The sequence below is a fragment of the Stigmatopora argus genome, chromosome 5 (genome assembly GCF_051989625.1).
Source record: "Stigmatopora argus isolate UIUO_Sarg chromosome 5, RoL_Sarg_1.0, whole genome shotgun sequence".
NCBI lineage: Eukaryota > Metazoa > Chordata > Actinopteri > Syngnathiformes > Syngnathidae > Stigmatopora > Stigmatopora argus.
The window spans coordinates 16,563,309-16,584,157 of NC_135391.1; the positions used below are offsets into that span (position 1 = coordinate 16,563,309).

At 41.1% G+C, this 20,849-nt stretch overlaps 1 protein-coding gene across 1 annotated transcript in view; it reads right to left on the reverse strand.

Moving 5' to 3' along the window:
• Positions 1–20,849, reverse strand: part of adgrv1 (adhesion G protein-coupled receptor V1) — a 94,062-nt gene that overhangs the window by 63,083 nt on the left and 10,130 nt on the right. The window contains exons 14-45 of the mRNA XM_077600919.1: positions 20,644–20,824; positions 20,411–20,574; positions 18,929–19,052; positions 18,578–18,835; positions 17,282–17,408; positions 16,158–16,381; positions 15,334–16,068; positions 13,805–14,178; positions 11,322–11,501; positions 11,076–11,256; positions 10,802–10,995; positions 10,600–10,729; positions 10,261–10,341; positions 8,197–8,336; positions 6,883–7,248; positions 6,563–6,806; positions 5,815–6,030; positions 5,518–5,733; positions 5,199–5,443; positions 4,949–5,130; positions 3,679–4,177; positions 3,283–3,592; positions 2,978–3,187; positions 2,778–2,908; positions 2,603–2,702; positions 2,356–2,535; positions 2,115–2,278; positions 1,920–2,007; positions 863–941; positions 638–776; positions 419–560; positions 75–340 (exon numbers count right to left, since the gene is read on the reverse strand). Of these exons, the coding sequence (XP_077457045.1) occupies positions 75–340; positions 419–560; positions 638–776; positions 863–941; positions 1,920–2,007; positions 2,115–2,278; positions 2,356–2,535; positions 2,603–2,702; positions 2,778–2,908; positions 2,978–3,187; positions 3,283–3,592; positions 3,679–4,177; positions 4,949–5,130; positions 5,199–5,443; positions 5,518–5,733; positions 5,815–6,030; positions 6,563–6,806; positions 6,883–7,248; positions 8,197–8,336; positions 10,261–10,341; positions 10,600–10,729; positions 10,802–10,995; positions 11,076–11,256; positions 11,322–11,501; positions 13,805–14,178; positions 15,334–16,068; positions 16,158–16,381; positions 17,282–17,408; positions 18,578–18,835; positions 18,929–19,052; positions 20,411–20,574; positions 20,644–20,824 (6,870 nt within the window). The remainder of the gene's footprint in view (positions 1–74; positions 341–418; positions 561–637; positions 777–862; positions 942–1,919; positions 2,008–2,114; positions 2,279–2,355; positions 2,536–2,602; positions 2,703–2,777; positions 2,909–2,977; positions 3,188–3,282; positions 3,593–3,678; positions 4,178–4,948; positions 5,131–5,198; positions 5,444–5,517; positions 5,734–5,814; positions 6,031–6,562; positions 6,807–6,882; positions 7,249–8,196; positions 8,337–10,260; positions 10,342–10,599; positions 10,730–10,801; positions 10,996–11,075; positions 11,257–11,321; positions 11,502–13,804; positions 14,179–15,333; positions 16,069–16,157; positions 16,382–17,281; positions 17,409–18,577; positions 18,836–18,928; positions 19,053–20,410; positions 20,575–20,643; positions 20,825–20,849) is intronic.

Consider the following 20,849-nt stretch of genomic DNA (forward strand, 5'->3'; position numbering starts at 1 on the left):
CAGCGAATAATTGCTGCTAGCACTAACAGTCAAAATGCATTGGATGACTACTATGTTGTTTCTACTAGGTGTACCTTAAACCTAATACCATCCTCCATCACCACAGTCCCTTCTGCTGGTACAAGATCTCCATTAGCAAGACTTCCATTGGCATCTGTTATAATAAACTGCACAGTCACAACTCCAAATGTGCCCTCTTCAGGGTTCCGAACCACATAGAGGGAGGCTACACTCTCGCTCAGGCCTAGCTCAGATGTGGGCTCCTTTAGTAAGAAAGGCTCACTGATGTTAAAAGATATGACACCGTGTCCGTCATCACTAGCCAGGATGCTAACGGTGGCTGGAAGACAAGGGATGCAAAACAATGGCGGCGTATACTTTTGTTCCTCAGCAAGAATCTTTGGATTATGTGGCTAACCTGTGGTATTGGTGCCAAGTACCAGGCCAGGTGATGGATTGGACAATATCATCTGGAATCGTTCCACTCCCTCTGGAATGATGTCATCGATGATCTGTACCTCTACAAACTTGTGTCTTTCGCCATTGACAAAATGAAGCATCTGAGTGGACGGGAGTTTTTGTTTGTAATAATACTCAAAATTCAAAATTTGGCAAATCCACATTTTTGAGGCTGTACCGTTTCGCTGATGTTATAATCAAGGCCTTGCTGAGCTTCAAGGTTCTGAGCATGGAAGAGAAGAGAAACATTCCCATATGTGCCCTTGTTTCTGTAGGCCACCAGGGTAAGAATCCCTAATGTTTCATTTACTTCAAACCTAAAAGCCAGAGATGTGAACATTTCACATGTTTGAATTAACATTTACTGAAAGCATGGCAACAGATAAACTCAGTGTTGGCTTACATGGTGTTTGTCCATTCAATGACTCCTCTTATTCCATCATTGGCAGCAATGCTGACCTCTGCCACCAAACCATGAGTGTCTATGGCAGAAGATTAACATGCCTAAATTGTTTGAATGTTAAGTACTATCTTTATTTTTGTAGTTTATTTGCTCTACAAAGCAAACTCTAGAAGCTCTAAAACTGGGGTCTCAAACTCAATTCATTCGGGAATTGCCAGAAATCTGGGTGGAAGTCTGAATGGGTCTGGACTGCCCTAAGGATTCCCCAAAAAGAAGGTAATGGTGCTGATACATTTTGGCTAAGTAGTTGTGAAAAACACCACCAAAAATGATCGTTGCCTTAAGATATTTTAGCATAAAAGAGAAAAATGGGGAAAACAATTCCAGGATTAATTATTTATTGTTTTATGTAATGCAATTTGGTTATCCTTTTATCTTTGAGGCACATTTTAAAGAATTTTATATTATTTACAGTATACATTATGTATTGCCAATAACCTTTTAAAATATCAATGTTTTTTTTCATCCTTTTTTATTCACTCTTTGTTTAATTTAATTTGAAATACCATAGGTATATATGTAATTTCCCCTGGCTTTTTTAAAAATCAATGTTTATTATTGATTTATTTTAACTAGTTATTTAATTTTGTTTAAAATTATATGTTTTAAGTATTACGTTTTATTTCCTATGGCAAAATACGTGCAGTCCACATAATACTACAATTTGATGTCAAATAAAGGGCTGCGAAATATTGTCCCGACACCCCAGTTGTAGTTTGAAACATCATATTTAAAGCGCACCACCCTTGAACCACCCTATGACCAAGTGGAAGATCAGGTATCACTTTAATTTGCTAATATTGACTTAAACACTGTGCAAAATGTTGTTACCAGGTAATGTGCAATAAACAACTTCTACTCACATAGTGATAGATTGTGAGAAAGTATAAAAGGAAAGCAAATTCAGACAAGAAGACAAAATACAAACTATACTACAAATGTAGCAACATTTTCCCTCAACGTTTAAAGACCACACAATAACAATAACAATAAATACCTAGTTGAGGAGCAGTCGCAACTGTTGTTATGAGTACAGCCGCTGTAATGTTGACTAAGAAGTATTCCTGCAACTCTGGAATGTCATCCTGGTAAAACAATGCAAAAGCAAAACACCAACTTAACTATTCTCATATAACACAGAATGGCCTCTTCCCTGCACCCTATGTAAATAATGCAAGATATTAGTATTTACCTCCAGTATGGTGACTGGGATCGCAACAGAGGTTTGACCCTCCTCAAGAATGACAGAACCGGTCCCATCCAAGAAGTCTTGTCCGGGGATAGCAAGAACACCTTCTACCTGCGTGAGGTCCTCCAGAGAACCTTTGAGAACTTCATAGGTAACATTTACAGATCCTGGCAAAAAAACCCAAAAGAATCAGTCTAAAGTATTTGGTAAACACAAGTGCTCCTCTAAAACAGAACAAACTGACCTGAATGTCCAAACTCCCTGTTGATATAGATATCTACAGTGTGTTCTCGTTCCTCAGTGGTCACCTTTTGGGACGATTGCGCAATGGTCAAAAGCCCATATGGTTCATCGCTAGTGTCAACGATAAAGACCGCCTCTTTTCCCTGAACGTCAAACGTGGCTTGGCCTGAAGTTGAAACACCTTCAACAGAGGAATATTTTCATTCACAAATTTATGAAACAAGTAGTAGTCCAAACAGGTTTCTTACCAAAAGTTTGGATGTCTGTCAGGAAAACTTTGTACTCAGTTTTATCCTCTAGTGTAGCACCATCCAGAAGCTGTACAACAATCGTATTGTTTAACTGTCCCTGTTGAAGATTTACAAGTAAAACAAATGATTTACACTTTTATCATCATTTTCTTCCATGATTTCTGTGGTCTACCTGATGAAATAAGAGTTTCCCCGAGGTGTAAGTGAGAGTTCCTTCTACAAAGGGACCCTGTATCCTCCAGTCTACTGTGACGTTACCTAGACCTGGAGCGGTCCTCAAAACTAACAAGGTCAGCTTTTCACCTGAAAAGTAAATAAAATATAAGTAGCAGGTCCAAACTAACAGTCACTGAATTAGAATTGGCTACCAACCTTCTCTAGCAATGACTGACCGCGACGCTGGGTGGAATCCCACAATGCCGGCCACGTTATCATTAGCCAGAATCACGATGTTGACGGTATCTGAGCTAGGGAGGATGCGACTTCCTCCCTCCGTATTAACAAGCCCAATCATAATGTTCTCATTGTCTTCTGGTTCAATATCATCTCTGATCACGATCTTTATTGTCTTCTTCAGATCACCTGCTGACACAATCAAAAAACATGGTGAGAAGAAATAGTCTGGCGAGATACTGCACAAAAAAACATCAAGGCAAAGTAAAGACTGATACACATACCATCAAAAACTAGAGTACCCCCGGTTTTGGCAAAGTCTCTATCTGGTGTGGCTTTTCCTCCAACAAACCTCCACTCCACAGTCACTGTCCCCAAGTTACCTCCTCTTCTTTCAATAATCAGAGGAACAATCAACATCGGTTCTTCGTGAACCTCAATGTAGAGACCCTCGTTGGTGGCATTGGGACTGTCGCTGTATATCAAAAACACGCCAAACGCATCCCCGTTCAATCCTATAGTGACCACTGCTTTATCGGGCTGGCCAATAGAGGGCAGGTTCTTCTGCTCTGCAGTCAAATTCATCAGTTCTACCTTCAAATGACATGTAATATCACATTGATTGAGCTAATTCAATATAATCAGTAAAACATTTAACTAAACCATTGATATGATGGTACCTTAAGGATCTGTATGGCAAAGCTTTCGTCCTTTTCAGGCAATTGATCAGTCAAAATGAATACAGTGAGATTTGCTTCTCCTGAGCCGTCCTCCATAAAGGCACTTTGGGCCATCACAGGGACATAGTCGTTCCCTGCCAAGGCCTGGCTGCTGAACAGAGAAGCAGCGGCGGATATATTTTTCAAATATGTCACGATCTGTTGCATCGGTGCAAGTTGGTCCGCCCCTGCTGTGACCCATGTACAGGAAGGCGGGATTGTGGTTGAGGATAGCGAGAAAGCTTGGCAGTCATTCTTCCTCAAGCACACAGCAGCACAGGCAGATAAGGGATCCTTCAGACCGGTCATGTTAAGTGACTCTTGAGGCAGAGCACCAGGAATCCCTGTTTTTGGGACATCATAGTAGCTCAGCAGGTTCTGGCCCTCAGCCTGTGCTGAGTCAACTGGATCAATCTCTGAAGTGCTGTACAGGATTTGCAAGCGACCAAAGTGCCCATGTCTGAAATTAAAGAAATAAGATGTATAAGTGTATAGACAACACTATATATACTGTGTGAATGGCCTGAAAGACTGTTGCTCTAATTCAGGGGTCTCCAACTCCCGTCCTCGAGGGCCCCCATCCAGTCAGTTTCCCATATCTCCCTCCGCTACCACATCTGAATCAAATGATCAACTAACCAGCAAGCTGTCCAGGAGCTTGATCACGATCCTGATTATTTAATCCAGGTGTGTTGGTGGAGGGAGACATGGAAAACAGACTGGACAGGAGCCCTCGAAGGCCGGAGTTGGAAACCCCTGCTCTAATTATTTAATCGTGAATTGTTGAACCCACCTCAGTGGTGTGTGACAATCGTGAATCTCTCTTTTCTAGGATACGCCCATTTGATTGACTAAAATAGAACCGGCATTTATAACATATATGCCCCCATGTTGGGCGACCACTTGGTGGAAACACAGTTTTTTGTTTATACATTTCTCTGCTATTAGACATCAGAAAAATAAAATTGGGTGTGTTTTTTTCTGTATTGGGTTCCAGATAATTAAAAAATAAATGGAGGGATAATTATCAAACTTAGACGATATGGTTGTGATATAAAAAAAAGGTGATTACATCATTGATGTCACATCAGAAAAATAATTTCTTGATATCTCCAAAACAAAGTAAGGGATCTTAGCTCATTGACTAATGTCTATTTCTGTTATAGGCAGAGAATAAAATAAGGTGACAAGATGCACACCAAAAATGTAATGTTTCAATAATGACACATACACTCTTTGGATAGTAATATTGGCTCCAAGGCGTCCCTCCAGTGGCTCCTGTATGCGGTAAACAGGCTGTCCAAAATAGACTGTCCCATACGGGTTGTCATTAGAAGGCACTGTAATGTGAACGGTTTTATCAGCGCCAAGATTTCCACCATTACTGGCACTGGTGAGTTCAACCTTTATAATCTAAGAAACAAAAAAATATCACAAGTTTTGAGAACAATTGTTTCCAAGTGATTTAATTTTTGGTTTACCTCTGTTATTTCAGGAACATCATCAGCTAAAACCTCCATTTGGAGGGTCTTCGTGGTCTCTCCAGGAGCAAAGCTTACTTCTCCCGATGCTGGTTGGATGTCCCCCACTGCTAGCTTGCCATTAACAGTAGCCTGCCATTGGACTACCACTGTCCCAATAGAACCAGCATTCCGAACTATTGGCAGGGAAACTTCGACTGAGTTGGTCACTGGTTCTTCGACAGTGATTGGGGCAGCATGGAAGACTGTTCGTGACAATAAAAACTTATAAACTTGTTGTAACCATTTAAAAAATGTAGGAGAATCAACATCAACTGACCAAAGGCACCAAATGGGTCATCAGAAGGCAATATGGTGATAATGGCACGTGTGAGCTCTCCCAGCAGGGCTCCTCCAGTAGTCTGATTGATCAACTCGACGGCAAAAGTCTCCTCTAATTCCGGTACCACGTCATTGATGACGTATATCGGAACCGATTTGCTGGATTCCCCTTCTAGAAGGACGACATCGGTGGAGGCCACGCTGTAGTCTTCGCCTGCAGGGAACATGTACTGTGAATCTAGATAAAGGACAGAGATATGAAATGGTAGACGCAAGCCTTCACTGGCAAACTTACTGACTCTGGCGGTCCAAGGCACAGCTCTGAACTTAACCGATACATCTGCAAATATTCCCCCGACACGTGTGACATTTATGATCGGGCCAACATAATCTTCAGCCACGCTGACAGCAGAAGCTGATAGTTGGAGTATACCGAAGGCATCATCACTAGCCTCCACTATCACCTGGGCGATGATTTCCATTCTGGGACCAAGTGATGGGGAGTTGGAAACTGAAAAGGAACGTTAAGAGAATGTTATTAAGGCTATATTGTAAGAAAGAAAGGTTTAACTTATTGGCTGCAACTGACGGCAATAAAAGTCCAATCCATATTGACTGAGAGAGCCCGGCAACGATCAGTCAATCAATATGTCAATGGTAAAAAGGGATTTCCAACAACTGGTGTCTCAGGAAAAGTAATTTAAGTCTTAAGACTGGTCTCAAAACAAGATTTGGAAGGTCTGAGGCTTGTCTCAGTTTTGGACAGGCCAACACAGGTATCATTTCTGTGATTTTATTGTAAATATAAAAATTTAAATTACATTGCTTACGAGCACAGCCATGATGTGTGTTAATCAAGGTTTTGTAATACCTGCAGAACTCACTAGCCATTATTAACAGTGTTATCATAAGCCAGGGATTCGCAAAAACTAGTGTCAAAGTAGAGATCATACATACGTACAGTATATGCCAGGACAAAAAAAAAGATACCAAGAATGAAACGATACCATGTTGTTCAATGACTGGTAGAGTCTGTCACTTACTAGGCCTCTGTTGCCCTCCACCAACAAGCTGCACACTGATCAGCTGTATGAACACAGACTCATCTCTCTCTGGATCCTCATCATCCAGCACTCTGACAGTGATGTTAGTTTCTCTTTGATTGGCCAGGAAAATAACTGAATTTAAGAGTGGAATAAAGTCTCGCCCTTCTGTGGCTCGGCCAACCCCAGGTGTATTGTAGGGTTCCGGATCTTGTGCCTTAAGTGTTCTAAATGTGACTCGCACCTTGGAAAAAGAGAAGGAATTGACACAGGAAGTCATAAAATAAACGTTGTTAAAAAGAGACACAAACAACACACACCTGTCCCATTAGTCCTTTCTGTCGTAATATGCTGAGGGTAACAGCTGAGTCACCTTCAGGCAGGCGGACGGGCCTTGTGGTGTTGGAGAAAACAAAAACACCATAAGGGTGGTCACTGGCAAGAACGGTGACAGTTGAAGAGGTCACGACACCGAGTCGGCCGTGAGAAACATTAACCAAAGACACGGTAAAACTCCTGTCCAACTCGGGGACGTCATCCTGGGCCACAGTGATAGTGATGCTCTGTGATGTCTGGCCAACGCCAAAGGAGATGTTGCCAGATTGGTTCAAGAGTTCCCCTTCTGAGCTGATATCAGCTTCCCAGTACACAGTCACATTGGAAAGATCGCCAAAAGATCGGTCCACCTGGGCGATGGGAGTAAGATGTTGCAAAATGAACTACAAGAAGCATTTTGCACATACCGTATTTTCTCGCATATTAGCCGCCTCCGCGTATAAGCCGTACCCTTAAAATTGCCTTAAAATTGTTGGATTTTACAATTTCTCTCGTATAAGACGCCCCCTGATTCACAATTTTCACCTCCATATTCATGGTTTCAATAAGGAGTACAAATGTGTTACTTTGAAGGGAAAATTCTCAAGAAAAATTATCGTACGTGGTATTTTTGAGATACTGTATAAATTGAAAGGATCGTCTGCTGGATTGCACATTCCTAAAAGGTGTTGCCTGCACGTTGACAAATTCATAAAGGAAGTCATGTGAGCAGTACAACCAGGAAGTGTGTCCGTATTGGTATAGTTTGTCATCCCTATGAAAGATGGCGCCGCCCTGAGCGAGCAACGGCAGGCACAAGTGAGGTTTTTCAGGTTTTATGTAAGATACGTTTTTTTTAAATTTTATTCATAGACGTCAAATTAAATTTGGTTAAGCGTTTTATCTGTTTATCTTTTCTCTATTTTGAAATAAATGATCGTATCGGCCACATTGTCTTCCATAATGGAATTTGGTCTTTGTCACCTTGCAGTTTCGTGCATGTCAAGTCTAATTTGTATGCATATAAGCCGTACCCTCGATTCAGTCATCATTTTTTTTGACAAATACGGCGTATATGCGAGAAAATGCGGTGTATATAGTCTATAAATAGCTCTAGCTTAATGCGCCTAGGAAATACGTTGATAAGAACGGACTGATTGGCTGACCCATGATTTTACTTATGCCAACTGGAGGGCAATACCTCCTTTGTTTATTGGAATGTCCATTTTAAGACCTTATATTTTTATTTATTTATATTTTTTGATTTTGAGATCAATATCTTCATAATGTCTGAGGGACTTCAACTATATTCAACTGACCCTTAGAGTGACAATGCTATGTCCATCTTCTGGTTCTGTCCCATTAACAGACAGGGAGCTAGGGCTGAAGTTGAAGACTCCGTGGGCATCATCAGAGGCTGCAATGGTAACAGTGACCCGTGAGGCAGCTCCTAGGCTGGCTACACACAGAAAAAACACACAAAGGACTCAGAATTAGAAGACTAACACAAACAGTCTTGTTCAAATATGTATCTCAGGGATATAAGGGAGTTAAAATATATTCAAACTTAAAGTTGCTTAAGCCTATAAAGGGCCCTCAGTTAATCTACCATGCATATTTTTGGGATGTGAGAGGAAAACGAAGCACCTGGGGAAACCACATGCAAGCCCGGGAGTAAACATGTAACCACCACACAGGAAGGAGTAAACTGTGGGGCCAAAGCGCTAAACAATTGTCCAGCGGGCACTGTGAGTTAATTCATTCATTCATTTTCTGAACCGCTTATCCTCACAGGGGTCGCAGGGGGTGCTGGCGCCTGACTTCGGGTGCGAGGCGGGAGACACCGTGAGTCGGCAGCCAGGTGACATCCACGCTCACACTCACAATCATACCTAGGGGCAATTTAGAGTCTCCAACGAGCCTACCATGGATGTTTTTGAAATGTGGGAGGAACCTGGAGTGACCTGAAGAAAACCTGTCATGAATCAAAAATTTAATTATTTAAATTAAATATTATATATATATATATATATATGTATACGTATGTATATATGTATATATATATATATATACATATATACATATATATATATATATATTCAATTAAGTCAAATTATGCCTAATAATAAGCCGCCTGATGATTTAGTTGTTCACTCGCCTGCTTTTGGTGCAGGCAGGCATGGGATCGATTCCAGCTGGTGGTGGTATGATTGTGTGTGCGAATGGTCATTTGTCTTTCTGTATGCTTTATGCCTGACTGAGGACCAGTCTAGGTTGCATTCTGCCTTTTGCCCAAAGTCAGCTGGGATAGGCCCCAGGGACCCTTACCTTACAAGAATGTACGGTACGGAAGATGACTAAATGATGGATAATAATCATGATAATATGGTGAGTGGAAAACAGCAATGACTTATATTATATATTATATATCAGGCCCAGGACCAGACAGGTGGATGCACTTGTCTGCCAATCACAGGTCCAGCACCAGATGAGTCGAGCAACCCCAGGTGTGGCTCAACTACAATCACAGAGCAATTTAAGCCACCCAGATATTGACCACGTCGATGGATCATCTTTATCAGTTCACTGTAAAGTACCTTCTCGCGCTACATCCTCGTTTGTCTCACCTGATCTCTGACCTCTTGTTTTGTCCTAAGACCTCAACCACGACCACGCATCTTGCGTGGTTAAGGCGTCAGCCTCACAGTTCTGGAGTTGAGGGTTCAATCCCAGGTGGGTTCTGACTGTGTGGCGTTTGCATGTTCTCCCTGCGCTTGCCTTGTTTTTCACCAGCTTTTCCGGTTACCACCCACGTCCCAAAAACATGCAGGGTAGGCTGGTTTAAATTGCCCCTAAGTATGAGTGTGGGTGTGAATGATTGTATGTCTCCTTGTGCCCTGCAATTGGCTGGCCACTGATTCAGAATGTCCCCCGCCTGGTGCCCAGAGTTATAGCTAGGATAGGCTCAAGTATCCCCTGTGACCTTAGTGAGGATAAACGGTGTAGAAAATGAATGAATGACTAATACTTGTATTGCGTCTTTCCATCTTTGCGGCACTAAAAGCGCTTTGACACTATATTGTCATCCACCTACTGGTGACACACCATGGTAATAATAAAAAGACTCTACAGGGAACCCACTAGTTCCAAATGAGTTCCGTCCCTACGCTGAAGACAAAAACCAAATTTCCACACCAGTCCGATTTCACATCAAAATGCTTAAAAACATAACTAAAATATTATAACAAATCGAGTTGCATTAAGTGGTATTGTGCGGAGAGTTGTGTCTTAAATGCTGTCCTTAATTGCACTGCTTGAGTGACTGGAGAGAAAGGGGATCCATAAAAGCCATAAAATTCAATTAAAAATACCCGAACACTTACCATGATGGAGAAAGGATGATGGTAGGAAATCAAAGTCACGCTCCCCACTACCACTTTCCTCAACATGCAGAAACTGATCCACTGGTGGATCACAAATCAGGATCACAAGCGAGGACGAAAGGGAATTCACAGCAGAGTATTGGATCAGGAGAGTAAATATCAAAAAGACAAGGAAGGTTGCAAAGATAGGAACGTAGAAACGGGATTCCAAAAGAGCAATCTTAAAGTACAATTAGACATAACTGCTGATAATCTTGTCAAGTCTTGCAGAAACCAACAGAAGAAATGTCAAATCAACACCAAATTGAGTAGAATGTTATGTAATTACTGTTTTCTCACCTCCTCCATCATCATTGAATAGCTCCACTCTAAAATCCTTATCCAGTTCTGGAACAAGATTGTCATTGATCCTGACAGAAATGAACTTTAACCTTTCTCCTGGGAGAAATTCCAGCATACCCTCTGAGTCCTGACCATAAAACACAACTATTCTTTCAGATGAAATTTTGTCTATATGTTACATTCAAGTGCATAAACTGACCTCATAGTCTTCAGGGCTGGAAGCTGTGAAGGGGGTCGTCCTGTATCCCACTGTGACCCTTCCCAAAAGGCCTTGTGCCCTGGCCACTGGCAGACGGACCTGCCCATCTTCCTCTCGGACAGTGATGTGCGCGGGTTCTAAAGCCGGCAGGATTAATCCCTCGCCTGGAAGATAATCTTGAAACTGCAGTAAACCTACAAAGAGTAGAGTTTCATCATACTCTGCGTATCAGAACTGAGAATATAACTGATTTTAATATATAAATGGTATATACCATAGGGGTGGTCACTCGCTGTTACTGTGACCGTGTTGACAGAATTAGTGGGGTCAATGCTAGCGCCGCTAGCAGGAGTTGAGCCTAGCTTCCCATCACTTGAGCTTGCCGATACCAGTATAACTTGAAAGGTCTCTAGTAGCTCAGGGAGGTTGTCATCCAACACGAAAAGGTTGAGGACCTGAAACAAATGTGTATAACTTCTTGTTTGTAGGTTTTAACAAATGGGGAGCCATTGTCACATACCTCAGAGCGCTGCCCATTCATGAAAAGCACAGCTCCGGTGGCATTCTCAAAATCTCCATTTGCCGGCGTCGCACTGTCCTCACCATTCATTTGGATGACAGAGTAATTGACATAAACTTGGTCCATGGATCCTCGCATCCGCTCAATCACACATGAAATAGTTGAACCCTCCTCAGTGGACTGTGACAACAACAAAAAGAATGGAAATACAACTGGGTGATTCCAGAATTGGAGGATATTTAAAACTTTCAAACCATTGATGGTGGGACATGTTCAACCATATGAGACTTTTTATTCTTCTGCAGTGAATTTAAATGACTTCAACAATAATAGTAGACATCCAATCCATTTGAAGTTGAAGGGTTGGCAGTGAAGTGTGAAGGCTTTTGTGAGCCCGGCTTTCCGGTTGCTCATCCAGGAGACAAGCAGGAAGAATTTGTTCCTGTTTTTTAAAGCATGAAGACGGTCAAACTTGTAGATTAAGGCTGGCTTCCGTGTGAACCCTGGCGCTTTCAGTTCATCTTTGAATACAAATGTCCGGGAAGGCATCCTCTTCCAAAAAACTTACGCCAGAAGATAACCATTCTCTTCAGTTATGTTAGGGAGCTTTTTCTCGACGTACGGTGTCACTGCCTGTTCCGGCCGGGGCCGGGTCGTGGGGTAGACCTCACCGCCGGCCTGACTGGCCGGTCGAGGCGGCACACATGCGTCGCCCTCGGCTTGCTGTGGCTCCGCTTTTCACACTAAGCTTCTCTTTAAGTGTTGCCCCTCGGTACGAGTGTGTGTGTGTGTGTGTGTGTGTATGTGTGTGTGTGTGAATGCTGTTGACTGGATTGACTAGGAGACACTCCAGCACCCCTCGTGACCCTTGTGAGCATAAGCGGTATGGAAAATGAATATATGAAAGATAATACGGACAAAACGCATCCCTTTTAAGATCAATACAGGAGAAAGTTGGCAACCCTACTCAGCAGTAACAGCTTGCTAAACAGCTAACTTTTACCCCTGAGAAAAAGTTAATATAATTACAAATTTGCAAGTCAGCTACTGCGAGTAGGCAAAGTATTTGATAATGACAATAGAACATTTTACTGATCGTCTTTAAAAATCAAGCATTTGATATCTGGAATACGTATGTATTAGAAAATCTGAAAATGTAAGGATTATTTTGAATTGAATTTTGAAACCATAATGTTCTCCAGTTCGAGCTATGAAGCAACTGGTTGACTGAAGTAACTGACATTCCAAACCTAATTCCAGCACGTTAACAATGTGATTTAGAGCCTACCCCCTGTTTGATGGAATGTCATCCCTCAACCACCTGTTGTGCTTAAACACATGAGAAACAATAGGTAGGTTTCCAGTTCCATGGATGGAATCCTGAAGTACTTTAACAGGAATGCCCTAGAGCAGTATGCACCATCTGTCACACCACCTGAGACCAATTGGACTAAAAAGGGAGAGCGTGGGGCATTTTGCAATCAGGCATGAAGACTAATGAAATATGCAAGACAGGCGCTGACAAAAAAGTGGGATTCTGTTACATGTGTAATGTACGTTTGGTTTCTCTGTAAAGATAGCTGAATGAAGGCAGTTACATGCCTTTGCAATTCTTAGATAGTTATATGTATAACAGGTTTTGTTTTTTTCTTGTGGAAAGGTAGGTTTTAATTGTCCCCGTTTCTCATGCCGCAAGCCTTCATTTGTCACTTAATCAGCCTTCTTCAGGCACACGTGTCAAACCCAGATGTTCCTTGCTGTTCCCGTTAAAGATAGTTTTTGACTCTTCATTCCCCCTTCCTTAATTTCATAGTAGTGAGGTTGCACTTTATTTTAGCATATTGCTTTTAGACAAACAAGATCTACTCTAAAAATAAACTGTTTCTGACCACAGCATATACACTTTAACTCCCTGAACTACACTGAAACCATTGGAAGGCAGTAACTTCCTTGCTACTGTTGTAACTGCTTTGACGTTGTTTCATAAATTAAGTCACTGTCATTTTGTTGTATTACCACTTATAGCACTTAAACAAAGGAAAACAACCATCCTAAACAGTTGAACTAGGTCATAACTGATAACATTGTTAACAGTCAAATGTCATTATGTAGTTGACTAAGCTCTGTTAAGATTCAAGCAATTTTAATTAAGTAGGGCTCAATATTTTATAGCTAAATTGTGTGGTACGCTCAAATAATTTAGCAAACAAAAATTACATCGCTAATAATTGTGAAATCTCTGATATATTATATATTTTTGGGTTCTGTGAATATTTTAGGCGGCCCGGCGGGTGAGTGGTGAGCGCATCGGCCTTACAGTTCTGGGGTCCTAGGTTCAAATCCCAGTTCTGATAAATTGGATGTCTACTTGTGATAAAGTCAATTAAATTCATAGCAGAAGGATTTTAAGAACCGCATGATTGGATGCACTTTCCAATTGGATGTACTGTCAATTGTGTTTGTGATAAACCTGATGCACTTACGTCAGGTATGCAACCACCGGTGAACCCAAAAAGTCCGTTGGCATTGTCACTCTTCATGACTCGTATGACCCCCGTGGGCCTGGGGATGGCCAGGCGGGCGCCACCGCGTGCTGCCACCAATTGCAGGTAGAACACCTCCTCACCCTCCTCTTCATCGTCATTTTTTACTTCCACCACGAACGACTTTTGGTTCTCCTGCGCCTTGTAGCGAAGGTAGCCCGAGATGATGCGCAGGTCAGTTTTGGCAGGCTGACTGTGAAGTTCATGTATTTGGCTCCGATTAAGCTTTGTATGATATAACCGCACATCTTGTAGAAGGCCTGTATAAAGTTCTTGACCGGAAGGATCAGATCCGATGAATATGGAAGAAGGACCTTGAGGGGATGAGAAGAAAAAAATTTGCAATCATTTACATATTTAATAGCTGCTTGTAATTTTAAATTTTAAATTGTGTAACCTTTTCTTGACCTTCCAACAACTGCTGGAAATCGGCAAAACTGGGCAAATACAAAACTCTATAAAACAAAACTATACAACTCCAAGTTGACGAACCACCGAAAGACAAAAACAGCAAATGATTATGACTATTGATTATGATTGAAGTTAACTAAAGAGCCTTTCATGGTATTTTCCACCTCCTGAGAGCCTTCAGTAAGTGCGGGCTCCCACTATTGTCTCCCATAATTAGAGGAAGAAAGAATATAAGAAGATGCTGACTGCTTCCTTTGAGCGGTAACAATATCCAACTGGGCCTACTCAAGCGTTGGGAGACTCAATAGTTGTGAACAAAGACGGTTGGTTGTTGAGTGTGTTATGTCTGGCGTGTATGGGCAGACTTTTGGTATTTCCTGCACACCACTTCAAATAGAACAGCATACCCACTAAGATTGTTACAATTGCTTCAACTTAGGGAACTGTTTTGCCTCCTGACTCTGACCGTGGTGCTGAAAGTGAAGTTTGGCTAAACAGTGGTACCTCTACTTACGAAATTATTTGCTTCCAGAACTTGTTTCATAACTTGAAATTTTTGTAAACAGAGCAAGAATTAATATGTAAATTCTCTACTCCGGGCCCGGTTCTGATGTCTAAAAAGCTCCACTATTTGTATTTAATCAATAAATGGTGTTTTCGGCTGGATTTTACCCCATTTTCGGGCAATGTTTGCCCGTACGCCATTGACAATCATCGCTGTCTTTTCCCGGGAAAATCACCCCCTGGCCTGGTTTTAATTTCTGAAAAGCTCCAGTATTTGTATTTAATCATGAAATGCTGCTAGGAAGTGGATTTTACCCCATTTTTGTGCATACATTTATTGATTATTTTTTATGTGTCGCAGCTGTAGCTGCAGTAGAGGTTTTATAGCCATAAAATAGTTTTTGAGGGTTGGATTGATACGTTGAAGGCGCTACCAGAAAATGCACCACCCGCCACTGCGGACAACTATGTATATACACAGGATAACAGTCACGTTTGCAGAGGGGCAAAACAAAAGATTTTGGCCAGAGTGATAAAAGTATAGAGAAACTCACCATCAGCAATGCCTTCTCCTTTGATACTCCTCAGACCCCCAGGAATGGGCTTCCCATCCAGAAAGAACTCAACAATCCCATCATCCACAATAATAATCACATGTAGCCATGTATTATCTTCCACAAATTTGTCGGCAGTGGCCTGAGCCACTTGAGTATTATTTGCGCCTCTCACTGTGTAGTACAACTTCACTGTAACATGAGACTCATTAGTGTAGACTTTGACACCATAAAACAAAGTGCCGTTAGTCAGTCCTTTGGAGACTATGAAACCATCAGTAGCTGCTTTTGGGACCAGCCAAGCAGAGAACGTAAAGTTTCCCGGGACAGGAGGCGACTCTTTGGGTGGGATAATCCCGTACGCTCCGGGAGCTCCGGAGAAAAACCACGTGTCTGTTGCAGAGTGATGTCTTCTGGCACGAGGCCTGAGCTGTACCTCGTCTTGGAAGGATGCTAGAAGTAACAGGTCATCCATTACAGGAAGACCACCTGGAAAATGTCCTGATACAATTTCCCAGGCCACCCGCACGTCACCAAAAGTGCCCTGCTGTCGGAGAACAGTAAAAGATGTGAAATCTGCCATATCATCCTTTGACAGTACGTCCTCCGCTACTTCTTGTTCCAGATTATTGTCAGCGATGGCAAAAACACCGTATGGGTCGTCATTGAGGGGAATGACTAGTGAGACGCTCAGAGAACTCTCAGCAAGTCGACCACCATCCCCAGGGTAACCACCTTAAAAAATAAAATATAAACATACCAGATTACCTGACAAAACTTTGTGATAAAGAGTATATACCCTGATTAAATGTTTCCCAACTCACCAGATATATTTATCAGCCTGAGGACAAAACCCTCATTGAACTCTGGAATTTCATCTGCAATGGCTACCAGCACGATTGCTTTGGAATCTTCTCCAGTAGTGAAAGTGATGGAGCCAGAGGTGTTGGTAAATTCTTGACTTTGCAACAAAGGAGTGATGGAATCATTGGCATAAAGATGCCAGAAGACTGTTACATTTCCAAAATGACCCCGTGCTCGTAAGACACTGAGGAGAAAAAATAGTAACAACCAAGTCAGAACGTCAATGGCTTTGATAGAGGAGCATTTGCATTATGGTTTTTTTAGTTTTCAATACCAAATACGTATAGCCACCTGCCCTATAAAGGGTTAAGTCTTTATTGGACTTTGGTGACGTTATTTCTATACTTTGGCAATTCAAAAAAATCTTAATATTATCATTTTTACATTGTGGTGTTATTTCTTTTATTAATTATGAAGTATTGTATTTTTCAATTATGCTTTGCTCTACTAGTAAGTAAACCAAAGATATATTAATCAATTGATTTTGGGGCATTTATGGGCCACATACTGTGTGTTACAGTCGCTTTCTGTTAATTATGGGGCATTTTATTTTACATTTCTGTGTCCCTTTTTGTTGACTTTGGGTCACTTCTGGCTTACTTGCTGTTTATTTTGGTCACTTCCTGATGATTTTGGGGCACTTTCATAAGAAATAAATTGTGGTTATGGCCTCTAATAACACTCAAAAGTATTTTTTAAATGAAAACAATGATCTTTCGACAAAAAACTAAACACACCCACTGTAAGGCTGGAACATGTGAAATGAGTATTAATGATGTCACAAGGAAGGGCAGGCAACTTGTGGTACTTGCATTACTTCATTGGCTAAAATTGCACCAGCATTGATAACATTTCTGTCTCTATTAGCTTACTATTACACATCAGAAAAGTTGACTTCTGTTTTCCAATTTATCAAACAAGATTGATAGAAGTCTCATATGTCCCGTTAAGCTCCAAGATTTATACTTTTTTCCAGACAGTCAACGTGATTAAGCAAAACAGGGAACACACCAATCTGTTAACCAGTCAATCACAGTAATATAAAACAGTCCTTGTATTTAGTTATTCAAAGACAGCTTCTTACAAGAAGTTATTGTCTTTCCCCTCCTCAACGGTCTTTTCCGTTTGTTGTAGTGAGAAAATACCATTAGCATCATCGTTGGCCTCAATGACAACGACAGCCCTGTCCGTGCCGTACACCACGGCATCACCTGTAAACATAAAAAATCACACATGCGGACTTCTCATGAAACAAATTAGCTGTCAGGCTCTTTAATAAAAGAAATGGCTGAATGTTAAGACCAACCGAATGTATACAGCTGTGCGGTCGATTGGTCGCCGGTCTTTTGGTCGCCGGTCTTTTGGTCGCCGGTCTTTGGTCGCGGTCTTTTGGTCGCCCCGACCGCGACAACAGGCGACCAAAAGACCGGCGACAAAACAAGGTAAAACAACACGGTCTATGCATCAATAAAAGCCAACAATGGCCATGAGCAGTTTCACTGAGCCGACGTGTGAGTGTATAAGAGTTTTTATGTACATGCGTTGTCCCTTTAAGAAGCTACGTCAGTCAGGGTCTTAACAAGTTCTCCAAAAAAAAACAATAAAAGTCCGGGAAATTTGGAGCTTTTCTTTAGCCTAATAATTCCTAGGGCATTAAGTATGACTAAATAGTAATTTGCAGTTTGTATTTAGGGAATTTGAGCAACGATTTAAATGGTAATTATCACTTACCTTCCGGGCGACTAAAAGACCGGCGACCAAAAGATCGGCAACCAAAAGACCGGCGACCAAAAGATCGGCAACCAAAAGACCGGCGACCAAAAGATCGGCAACCAAAAGACCGGCGACCAATCGACCGTGTACCATGTATACATGTGCATCTATGTGTATGTATGTATACGTATACGTATGTGTATATATATATACACATACGTATACGTATACATACATACACATATATTATATATATATATATATATATATATATATATATATATATATTTCAGTAACATGCTTATTTATTTATTTATTAACTTATTTATTACCTATTTATTTATGTCTAAAATGTCTTTTCCTGTGACTGTATTCTCACCATCTTGCTACTGTGACAGTGAAATTTCCCAAATACGGGATGAATAGAGTTATCTAATCTAATCTAATCTAAAACAAGATACTCATACAAAGCTGTCAATAATCGAGTTCGATACATTGCTTTAAATGTAGGTAACCTAGATACTATTTCTTCATTACATCATTGGCTGCCATTGATGGCAAATGACATTCAATATGATTGACTGAAAAGGCTGGAAGCCTCTCGCAGTCAAAATAGATTGGACATCCACTGGCGTCAATGGCACTGAAACAATCATCAGCCACTCACCCGTAGCATTGTACAACACAATGAAGAAGCTCTCGTCAGTCTCTGGTATGTTGTCATCTTCTATAGCCACCGAGATGTTCTTCCTCCATTCTCCTATATCATACACCAACGTGCCATTACTGGGAAGGCTGAGATCGGCAGGTGACGCGTCACCGTATTCCACTCTGTATGCCACAGTGCCGACATCATCTGCTCGCCCTGCCCGCAGAACGCTAAAGTTGGCCACGCCACCTTCCCGAAGCCGCACAATGGCAGGTTCTTCAAATGACACGGGGGAGGGGAAATAATAGAAAGAGTTATGTGAAGATAAATGGTATTCTAACAACAAATGTTTGATAATGAAACTCCTACCTGAAAAATAGATGGGGTCATCATTTTTGCTGATCTGAAAATTGGCGGTGACCCTGTTTCCTAGCCTTGCTCCACCACTCACATTCAGCAGGGTGATTGTGAAATTTTCCAGGCTTTCAGGAATCTAAGACCAAAATATATTACAAATGCATACATAATTACAGTTCCTTTTCAAGAGGCACGAAATAATTATATACCAATTTAAGAGTTTAGATCTTCACTATGCCATTTACACCAGATATTTATATGCACAAGATTTTTGAAATACTCCTTTTATGTTTTTTTGTATTATTATCTTTAGTCAAAAATGTAGCTGTGTGAAAAGGGGAAAGAATAAAAGCAGGGACATGACTATATAGGCTACTTAGAGGTCCACTATCACCTCAGAAAAACACAGTATTAATGCCAAAGATATGAGTTTTGATGATTTTATTTCAATAGACTTTGATGGAATTAATTTAATTAATGTGTAAAAACCAGTGTTGGAACTAATGCCCTTACATGTGTTACATTACATAACACAAAGTACATTTTTGCTGTAACTTTTTCTGGACTTATGAATGCATGTGAGACACACTAGGCAAAATATTGTTCCCAATTCCTCATCCTGCACGCAATGTTTTAGAGCATGTGAGTTTATCTGTCATTTACAGAGGTCTCTGTTGCTCTCTCTCGCTTCGTGGGGTCTCAAATTGGTCAGGATAAGCCAATCAGAGAGAGTTTGAGAGAGTAGGGCAGGTCTTACTGGTATATGACATACTAACAGACATACAAACCCAGTTTACACACACACACAAATGTTTAAATGTTTAAATAAAAGCACACTGAAGTGGTAAGTGCCCAGCCAAATATGGGCAACAGGCATCGGAGACCATGAATTGATGGGCACCCAGATAATAATATTTTAGACAGTTTAAAAAAAATTAAATAATAATAATGAAGTTACTTTAATAATTGAGTAACTGGTAATGTAAAGAAATAATAATATCAATAATTCTTTACTTTTCAAAAGTAACCTGAACAACATTGGTAAAAACTTCTAATACAATAAGCAACATTACAAAATAGTCACAACTTCATTTACGAAGGGAACACCCAGTGTGGTAGGGGCACAGTACATAAGCTAACTGATCGGATACAAAAACAGGGGGACAGGAAAGACTAGGGAAAGGATGAGTGACAAATGGCCCTTCAAATTGGAATTACGCAGTAGCAAAATATAAAACTGATCACCAAGTCACAAAAAGAAAACCACAGGAACATTTTTGTGGAATGCCTTTTGCAGTTCAATTCGATTGGAATGTCATTACAAATGCCTGATCACAAGCTAATTTAATTTACTTTAATTGACCTGAAAGTAAAAGCTCAGCTACATCAGTTCTGTCATGACAAATGTTAAACTGTCATTTAAATATTGTGACAGCCTTCTGATTTTGAAGAAAGTGATGAAAACATAGTAAGGTAGACTTCTTTTCACTGTACCTCATCAGGTAAAGATTGGAGAGTCAAGTTTTTCAGGAAGTCCCCCTCCTTGAATGTGATGTTTCCTTGGATAGGGGTAACATCTCCAGATGCAGCTAGCTCCAGAGTCCATGAAACAGAAACTTCTCCAAAAAGCCCCCTGCTCCTCTCCACAGAGTATCTCACTGGAAGTCAAAATATAGAGAGATGTTTTTTTTCTTGCAAGTTCATTTTAATGCACTACTCCAAATTACCTTTGTATGTCTCGTTGCCTTTGCTTTCACGGATGACCTGTGTTGCTCCCGATTGGCTGAATTGTACAACCCCAAAGGGGTCATCATTTCTGCGCACTGTAACGTTGACCTCCCGATGGCTTCCGATGCGACTGGGAGGGGTGCTGTGGCTGCTGAGTACCACAGAGAAAGTCTCGTCCAGCTGAGCAAAAATACAAAGCCATTTG